The 10,025-nt window shown below is 38.9% G+C and overlaps 1 protein-coding gene across 1 annotated transcript; it reads right to left on the bottom strand.

The window, feature by feature from the left end:
• Positions 1-918: 918 nt before the first annotated feature.
• Positions 919-9,283, bottom strand: RAC1 (Rac family small GTPase 1). The gene is made up of 5 exons (XM_026859295.1): positions 9,162-9,283; positions 7,700-7,817; positions 3,585-3,647; positions 2,692-2,851; positions 919-2,532 (listed from the first exon to the last, which is right to left on the bottom strand). The coding sequence occupies exons 1-5, from the start codon at positions 9,254-9,256 to the stop codon at positions 2,402-2,404; spliced, it is 567 nt and encodes a 188-aa protein (XP_026715096.1). The 5' UTR covers positions 9,257-9,283; the 3' UTR covers positions 919-2,401.
• Between the last annotated feature and the right edge of the window lie 742 nt (positions 9,284-10,025).

The raw sequence follows: 10,025 nt of genomic DNA on the forward strand, positions 1-10,025 counted from the left end.
GGGGGGGAGTGTTGTGGTTAAGAGCTGCTTGGACATACATGTGCAATATTCTTGAATCTACCTGTCTTTTCTATTTGTTGATCCATATGACTACTTTTCTTGATTTTAAAGTGAAGTAATATTGTAACCACTTAATGAGAACAAAACAATCTGTTCATGCTCTGGCATCATCTCTGTCACTAGCTCTAGCTCCAGCAGGAGCCCTGATCTAATTTTCCCAAAAAATGTGTAACCAGTTGTACTGACTTTAAAAAAGTGGATTCTTTATTTCTAGTCTGCAGCCATTTTAACGTTTGGTTTTGAAAGCACAGCAGCATTTCTTATTAAAAAGTATTGATTGAAATAAGTACCATGATGTGATTGAGAATAACCATGTGGATGTTCCTGCTGTGGTATTTATTTACTATGGAGACAAAAATAAAATGAGCTCTAAAAAAAGTGTTGTCCTATGTTGAGGCGCGCTGGGTGTGACCGCCCTTCCAAGGTTACAGCTGCTGTGCAAGGGGAGTCCCCACGCCAGCGAAGGCTCAGCCCTGCTCCTCCCCAGGGAGGGGCAGCCTGCTCCCAGCCCTGCAGCCTGCCTCTACCTTGAAAAGGAGGCATTGAAGCACAAACTTACCAGAGCCACGGTTTCACAAACTATTAAATTAAATTAAATTTTAACTAGCAAAACAGGTGTGGTTTTCCCTGGTTGTGTAGCTTTAAAACATCATTTGAGCTAGTAACAAGGCAAATGCTCATGTCAGCCTCTGAAGTAACATTGCAAAGTACCGTATTTAATTTTAGTTCTTAACATCAGGGCATCACTGAAAGAGCCTCTGGGGAGAGCTAAAGGCCACACTGCTGTGGGCACCCAAGGAGAGAAGATTATTCAGGACAAGGAGAACACTTGCTCAGAAACTCAAACATTACCACACATGTGATTCAAGGATTTATTAAGTCATACATGCAAAACATACTGCTAATTGCATTAGCAAAAGATCAATGTAAAAACTTCACAATTTTGCAACTTTTATTTTTAAATTTTGCTTTAGTGGTTGAAAGGGTGTAGTTCAACATTGTATTTCCTGCCAGTTTAGAATGTACAGAACATTAGCACTAATTTACAGAACCTCACAGACCCAAGTTACCATTACTCAATCTAGGCTGCACATGTACATGGAGTGACATAAAGAACACTTGTCTGCATTAGTCATGTTACAGTGGTGGGGATATTGGCAGTGACAGTTGAGAAGGTTCATAGTTTATAGAGGTTTAAAATATAAAAATTACTAAAATGTGTAAAGCTGCTTCACATGATTTTTACACCTAGTTAATGGACTAAAAGCTCCTCAGAAAGCATAACTTACTGGGTCAGAAAAAACAGGAAAATAAGGAGGATATGCTTGAACATTCTACTCTACCAAAAAAAAAAAAAGCAAATTTTATAATCAGAAAGGGTTTAAAATACAAGTTATATTGCTCAGTAAAAAGATTCTACAAGAAAAAGCATTTACTACACAACAGTTGTGGGAATGACTGTTCAGAATTGTACCTAAATGAATGCCCTACCTGAAATCCAACAGAATTTACCTGTGAACACCAACCTCTTCACTACTGCACCTCAGGGAAAATGGTGGCTGAGTTTAACCTGCACTAAAAGTCAATTCAGTTTCTACTACCCTGGCAGTGTAGTGCAAGTCATCTGTACAGTGTCAAAATACTGTCTGGCACCAGCATCTGATCCAACCCACTCTTCATTTCTCCATCACAATACAATGCTGTCAAAAGGACTAGATACACTTCAGTAAGAATAGTTATTTATTTATTTTTTTTAAATCACAGCAGCAAGAACTAGATTGCAACCAAGCCCTTACCAATGATAAAGCATTTTACACTGTGACTTGAGGGTGTCAGTCATTGTCAAAGATTTAGGTTCGATACACAACGCTATGCAATGACTGGGTTGAGAAAACATTTAATAATAAAACACATCAGAGTGCAGTGTTTTGCTAATTATACGGTACTGTTACTTACTGTGAAAAACTAGAAAGTGTTTTTGCATTTCCTACCAGAAATTAGAGTCATCTTCAAGAAGAATCTTTAAAAAACAGTTTAGTGCTTAGTGTTCATAGCACAACAATGCAACTTAGTTCAGCAGATAGTTTGGCAACACTTAAATGAGCAAGAATAGGATTTTAAAAATAAGGCTTTACATAGGTTTGTCTTTTCAGGAGTTCGCTTTTAGAAGAATGCAAGTTAACTTTCATACTTTAAACAAATGAAACCATGAAATTGTTGATTGGTTCAAGACTTTATGGAAGAGAACTAATTTATAACAGAAAAACTTGGCATTGAATGTGAATGCTCCATTGTTCTGAGCAAAGCACAGGGTTTGGACTGGGGTGGGGGAGGGTAACGTTTACAGCAGCAGACATTTTCTCTTCCTCTTCTTTACAGGAGGGGGGCACAGAACTGCTCGGATAGCTTCATCAAACACTGTCTTGAGGCCTCGCTGCGTAAGTGCTGAGCATTCTAGGTATTTCACTGCACCTGTGGAGAGCAAAAAGGCAATTACAAAGTTTTCCACAATGGGAGAAGCACTGCTTGTAGCCACCTCCACCACAGAGGCCAGGCATTTCCTTTAATTAAGGTACATCCTCCACAAACAAAATTCAGATCGAGCCAACAGTAACCCCGCTGCCGTCATACCAATCTCTTTTGCCATGGCAAGGCCCTGTGGGTAGGTGATGGGAGTCAGCTTCTTCTCCTTCAGTTTTTCAATAGTGTCCTTATCATCCCGGAGATCGAGTTTGGTGCCCACTAAGATGATGGGGGTGTTGGGGCAGTGGTGCCGCACCTCAGGATACCACTGCAAAACAACAGCACAGGTTGTGTAGTGGGGACGTTTCCACAAAGGCTCTCAAGCGTCCGATTAAAAGGCTGGTGACACTTTCAAGAGTCAAGGAGTAAAGGGGAGAACACAAGGCCCCATGAAGGCAGTATTAGAAAAGAGCTTACAGCTGGCTTCATTAAAAATTCTGCAAGAGGTATTTCTGTATACTTAAAAAGTGTACCCTGTTAAGGGCTGTACTTTCTCCACACACCAGAAAACTGCTGATCTGCATTTCCCTCACCCACGAGACCACCTCTTACTTGCAAGGTCTCCACAGTACTGTACAGCTCAGCTGTCAAGGGCACAAGAGGCTGCAAGGGCAACACAGCATATGCTCACTGCTGCCTGGTGCTAGAAGCAAATATCAACCTGATGTTTACACAAATTTGTGCTTTAATTTTTGCTTTTAAGTTGCATTAAAAGGGAAATTCCTGTTTGGGATCTTGGCATGTTGTTGGCTGAAAAGTACTGTTATTGTATCAATGTATCAAGGAATGACTCATACTTGAAAGTATTTGATGTGCCCTGAACTTGCATGACTTAAAAGTTACACAAACACGCTCCTGCCTTTTCAAACTACATTTCACATCACCTGCCAAAACCAAAATTTAAAAGAAAAAAATAATCACCTAATATTTTCCAGACACTTGCTGTAAAGTGAACACTAAGCTGAACGCTTAGAAACAAAGTGATACCAGCTTGTACTTACCTTAGCACGGACATTTTCAAAGGAAGCAGGACTCACAAGGGAAAAGCAGATTAAGAAGACATCCTGCAAAACAGGTGAATTGAAGTTAGGCCAGCAGAGCAACCTTCACGAACTCTCCTCACCCTGAAAAGGCCAATGTCACAGCACCTCTACTGCACTTGCAAAAGGCAAGGTCAAGGATACAACTGCACAGGACCATTAGGGGTAGCTCTCCCAGAGGGAAATCCCTTCCCAGGCAGCTACAAGCAGACACAAAGGGTGGGGGGAACCAACAGATAGACTGTAATCAAGTTTAAAATCAGCTATTGCAGTAGCCAGCAACTAAAACGCTAATACCATTGCACTGCAAGCTTTTTTCCCAAAATGTCATCTCCCTCACCGATGTTCAAAAAAACCCACCAAAACCGAACACTGCAGATCCTTGACAAACCCAGGAAGCAGTGACAAGTTGTTAGACTGGCCTCTAACCTGAGGCTGGATACTCTTTGCAAACTTTTTAAGTGATCTAAGCCCCAAAAGATGTGCAACTCATCAGTATAGGGTGTTTCAAAGTGTTACCATTGGCCTCAGTTTTTAAAATACGAATACAGCACTAATAAATGTAGAGCAGTATATTAGTCTTAAATGGCAAAGTACTCAGTATGGAATTTTTAAAAATCATAAAATGATAGTTTTTACAATTATTACTTTCATGCCCAAATCAGAAAAATCCTGTAGAAGTGTCAGTTCTACTGAATATCAGTATGCAAAGACTTCAGAATCTCTATAACCAAATTAGAATTGAGAAGGGTATTAAAAACCACAAAGTTCCTTCTCTTTCTAAATAATAAGGAAGCAGAGAGAAAAGTGGGTGTTTTCAGGGATCTTACACATCTCACTTTTCAGTTGAAGGCAGAAGGAAGATTGTAAGTAAACACAGGTAAAAACATTTTAGAGCACATGTTTACACTAACTGCTGTACAGTCAAAAACCAGTGAGCTTCATACACGACACACTGTAGTCTACAAGCATTCAGAATAATTTTCTCCATCGAAGCTGAAGATGACTAATCTTGTTGTATGACCCAAAACTCCATAAGCATCTCTCACACAAGCCCATCTTCCCCCAACCTACCTCTTGCATCCGTACTTATTCCAGTATCAAATGTGGTAAAGAATCAGGCATTTCAGAATGTTAGTTGATTGTGCTGCATTTCAAGGCATTTTGTTAGGTCAGCATCTGACATCTGCACTGCTAAGCACTTGCAACCCAGTTGTTCATGCATCACCCCAACAAGTTTCCGTAGCAGTGTCCCAGAAGAAGAAAGAAACAACATCAGATCATGTGATACTATGGCCACTACTTCTGTTTTCCAATTCAGTCACCACAAACCTGCAGAAGTTCTGCACATTATGCAGACCCTCTCCTTTTCTAGCTCCAGAGATCAAAAAATTCAGTGTAACCATGAGGAATTATTTGAAGATTTCAGGTGTCTTGCACACTACCAATCTTAGTAAGTAGGAAGAAAAGCTATTTATTTGCAAAAGGTTTTGTCTTAGCAACTGATATAAATGAGATTTGCTAACAATTCTCAGATCTAGTAACTTAATAGTTCCAAGAAAAGTAGCTGTTTAAAAAATAGGGGCCAATTTATCACTACCATAAGCAAGACAAGATGACAGAACTTGGAACTGAAGTTTATTTAAAGTTTTACATACGGCAATAGGTTGATCTGTCAGACTGGAAGATAGATTCTTACCATTGGTTCCTCCAACCTAGTAACAGTAGGAGATAAAGTTACTTCTAAAATGAATTTAAGTGAAAATGTTCTCTCAGTCAGCAGTGTGTGCTCACAAATATTCACAATGTGCTTTTTCTTCTTGATAGAGACACTGCCCTGTAATTCAGCACAGCCAACTCCCTGCATCCAGAAAAGAGCACCAAACTTCCCCCTAAACCTCTCAATGTCTGTCTGCATTGTCAGAGGAAACTTGCAAAAGCAAACCCCTCATGAAAAGCATCCTCCCAGCTTTTCATTTTGATTTGGTCTCCTGAGGAAAGAAAGTTAACCATCTTTTCTGTCCCAACTTTGTCCTTCCCCAAGTATTTTGAAATACCAGTGGATTTCAAATACATTCAGAAGGTATTACATTTCTGTATATATAGAGAAATCTGAAAAATACAAAAATATGAGTAAGGGAAAAACATATAAAATTAATGCCTCCACTATGGAAAAGTTCTTCCTGTGAAGTTAACAGCTGTCGAACTGCTGGGTGGCTAATTGAGGTACACATATTGGCCAAGTAACCAGCAATACCTGCTTTCACCTGCCCAGAACCTAGTTCAGGTGCCCATATAGGGAAAGAGAGGGCCACCAGAACACATGAGGGGCAAGTTTTAAATAGCATAGCAAAGGAAGGGGGAGGCTGAATACAGATTAAAAAAACAAAAGTCTGGCTTCATTAGCTCCACTGTTCTCTTCCTCTGTGCTTTTTGTTAGTTCTCGTGGGGTTTTCTCCCTAAGTGATGATGAAGCTTACATACTGCCCAAGTCTAAAAATCTGGACTGCTTCGTAAGTCCAAGGCTTACCACCCTGTTTCATTTTCTGCTGTAAAACACAATCCAAATAACTGAAAGTACTTCAAACTTTTGCTTAACATCATACATGCTTATACAGAAGAGATTTTTCCCCAAGAATATGCTCAGACTGACATGGAATTCTTTTGCAGTCTATCAGAAAGCCACAGTGCAGGCTGAAGACATGCACATGCATTCTGTCCCTTTGCCACAGGGAAGAGCAATCTTCTGCCTTACAACTCTGCCTTCTCACACTGTTAAGAAATCTTTCAGCATACCTTATTCTACCCTGAGATACTTTCACATAAAGTGAATAAAATACTTTCACAATGTTAAGCAAAGCTTAAATTCTAAGTATCCTATAAATATGAAAGTAGTAGGGAAAAAAAAAAGCTTTCCACTGTCTCTCTTCCTAGGAAAGGGAGGTATTTCTGGCATTTCTACTAGAGTTGCCTACAACTGGCAAGTTCATATCCATCTTGGGTATCGTAACTGATGGAAAAGCCTAATTGTAAGAGTTAGTGAGCAGTGAATTAAGGAAAACTGTGAATTAAGTCAGTGTACTAAAAAAGCACCATAGTTTATTAAGCAAGATTCACATTATTCAAGAGAGCAGTTATGCTGTAGAATAATTGGAATAATTTTGCATTTTACATAATTAGCATTGACTATATATTTGACAGCTAACAACAATCAATGCCAAAACCCCCTGTAAATTACCACCTTTCTTTACCTATAGCACAGCTTCACCAGATAAAAGTAACTGCTCTGAAGAGATTAGAAAACCAGCCTCTACAAAGATTAACTGTAGCTTAAGTCACACTGGAAAGAAGAGAGCAGATTACTTCAGCATTTTCCTTATACAAGGAAAGATGCAGCATGCTGACAGGACTTAACCAATTGCAAGCATGGAGGACAGAAGCACATCTGTATTGATGTTATAGCACAAACTACAATAAGTAATAAAATAACCACAGGCTTAAGTACATTTGAAAGTTCTGACGCAGACTCTGTCAATACTAATAGTATCTTCATTCAGTGCTGCCTCTTTCACATTTAGAACATCTTCAGAGACTAAACAATATCAAGTGCTTAGCAGTGACAGTGTCAGGTTGCAGCCAAACAGCACGCCTGAAAACAAAAACAAACCCTGCTTTTGGCAAGCATGCTAAACTTAAAATCAATGGACTAGCTGATGGAACTGTTCACAGAGAGGGGGGTTTTTTGTTTGTTTTGGGGTGGGTTTGTTTGTTTCTTGTTTTAAATCAAGCATTACAGTTGTTTCTGAGGCTGCAGCTACACAAAAGCCAACATATATCAGTGCATGCAAATACACAAGCATGCAAACTTTAACATTTGTGCAACTGTACACACATCAAGGATAACATTACAGCTACAGCATGTAAAATGAAGGAAGGTAGCTTGCAACAAGTCACTGTTACTAATAAATACAACTCCAGATGTGACAACATTGGCCTTATGTTCAAAAAGAAAAAACCTTTATGTTAGACAAAGCTGTACAGATTTTTTTTTTCTAGTTTCACACTGTAGTTCTTACTGTTTGCGGATAGGAGAGCGGACGTAGTCTGTCATAGTCCTCTTGACCAGCTGTATCCCACAAACCCAGATTGACTGGTTTTCCATCGACCATTACATTAGCAGAGTAGTTGTCAAAACTGAAAAATAAACAGTTAACTGCATTAGCTTGCAGTGAAATGGGGTACCCAAGGTCTTTTTCCTACAGAGTCCTGATTGGGAACACTACACAAATGGAAACATTTTTACTGTATCCTTCCGCTCCCCAGAAACCCTAAAGTTGTTCTTTGAATACTGAGCCTGGTATGGGGTAGCGGAAAGAAAAAATATGCACAACAGACTTGGTCCAGTCTGAACACAAGTAATCTTTTTCATTGCTCTTCCAAAGGAAGTGTTAATCTCAGTAAGAACAGAAAAGCAGGTGATGCACTTAGCAAGCCCTTTCCAGTATTAGTGGGACATCCAGCAAGTTAATGTTTCATTTTGTAAGATTCAGAACAGCAGATACATGAGCAACAACCAAAGAATCCTTAATGACAACAGCAGGTAAGCAAAATTTATTAATCCTGCTAATCAAAAACCTCTCCAATAAAATATCAAAGTTAATAACAAGGGGCCAGTAAAGGTGTGATTTTTACCTCATCACTACTATAGATGCAAAGGGTTTAATGACTTGTTAAGGCTAAACTAGGTTGACTGGGAACACAAGCACACTGTAATGCAAAAATGAGAGTTTAAGACCGAAAAAAGGAAACAGGAGTAATTAAGACAAGGTCTTGAAAGAGTAAAGTTACCTGTACATCTCACTAGAATATATTTTGTTATCTGAAAAACTCATCAATACTTAGAGAGCTAGATAGCCAGGTCCAAAAAGAGACACAGACACATCCAAAAAGAGCAAAGAAGCTGCTCTGTATAAACACCTCCCCCCAATGGGCCATCAAAAAGAGAACTACACTAATACTGATACTGACAAAACCTTACATGTAGGAAAATGGGAAGCACCAAAATAAATTAATCCCCACAATCACGCCTGAGGAGCTAGAGTCGTGGCTGGCTTAGCACAGGATTGGCAGAAGCACAAAAAGTGGAAGGAACAAAAAAAAACCACCCCTCTAGTCATATATACCAGCTATTTCTGACCATGATATGATGTTTTACAAGCAGCCTTGGGACTGCTTATTATGAATGATATCAAAGATAGAAATAACACATTATTTTAAAAGAACAACATCTGATAAAATGTTAGTAAATATAATAAGCTAGGCCTAGAGGTCAGAGAGGCTAAACAGATGGAGCATGAACAGGCACAAGTGTGCTAAGCAGTAAAAGCCAAGTGCTTCTCCTGACACACACCTAGATACTCAGTTACACATTTAAGATGAAAGTGAGGGTGCTTGCAGACAATTCAAATAAGGAATCTAGAATGGCAGTAAGCACAGAGAAGTTGACATAAGAGTTTTTAGGATTTTATAAGTACTTACACAGTGGGTATATATTCTCCAGGAAATGCATTGGTTGTGTAACTGATGAGTAGGCATGTTTTACCTACAGCACTGTAAAAAGAGAAAGTGCACATGTAAAAAAAACATACATCTTGAATAATGATAAATAGTATTCCTTTTAGGGAAAAAGACTGATTATATCCAGTCATCTAAGGAACAACTGAGTGTCAGTAGTCACTACTGTGCAGAAAAACATCTAATAGACTGTAGCCTTAAAATTACTGGCAATGAACACACACCTAATACAAGCATCCATTCTGAAGTGTAAATTAACATGTTGTAAATCTTTAGACAAAAACCCCACAAGTATTAATAAGACTACTAACATCTGCTAGTCACTTGACTGAATACTCAAGACCACCTTACTCCAGGTCTCTGAAATTAAAAAAGTCCTGAAGAGTACTTCCAGAACCCTTTACACAATTCCAAAACTGTTACCTTTTCCAGAAAATAGTATACTTCCATGTAAGTTTGAAAAACCTTGAGAAGTACAATTTCTCAACACATCATTACTTTTGATTATTTGAGGAAAATACTCAAATTATAATCCTCACAATATTTATTGCTATTGCAAAATGACTCCCCACATGCATTCATTAACTATTCAAACATTTCATAAACTGATTTATAGATAAATTACATTCCAGTATTGGAGAACTTGGAACACCAAACCTTTCCCCACACATCTAATTCTGAACAGCCTCACATGGGGGCAAGACAAGGTTCTGCTCCAGGTTTCTTTAAAAACTGGCAGCCAGCTCCTCCTCTCTCCACCCTCCCTGCCACATCTTATCTAGAGTCAAACCTTAGATTACCATCACCATTGAATTTTAGTTACAGTTT

This window comes from Athene cunicularia, assembly GCF_003259725.1.
Source record: "Athene cunicularia isolate RWA chromosome 14 unlocalized genomic scaffold, athCun1 chr14_part1, whole genome shotgun sequence".
Classification (NCBI taxonomy): domain Eukaryota; kingdom Metazoa; phylum Chordata; class Aves; order Strigiformes; family Strigidae; genus Athene; species Athene cunicularia.

Coding starts and splice junctions, on each gene's coding strand:
- RAC1 (XM_026859295.1), bottom strand. CDS start 9,256: ATGTGCACTTTCTCTTTTTACAGTGCTGTAGGTAAAACATGCCTACTC. Junction 7,818..9,161: donor GGAGAATATATACCCACTGT/GTAAGTACTTAT, acceptor TTTATTTTTCAG/TTTTGACAACTACTCTGCTA. Junction 2,852..3,584: donor TTGAAAATGTCCGTGCTAAG/GTAAGTACAAGC, acceptor GTTGTTTTGCAG/TGGTATCCTGAGGTGCGGCA.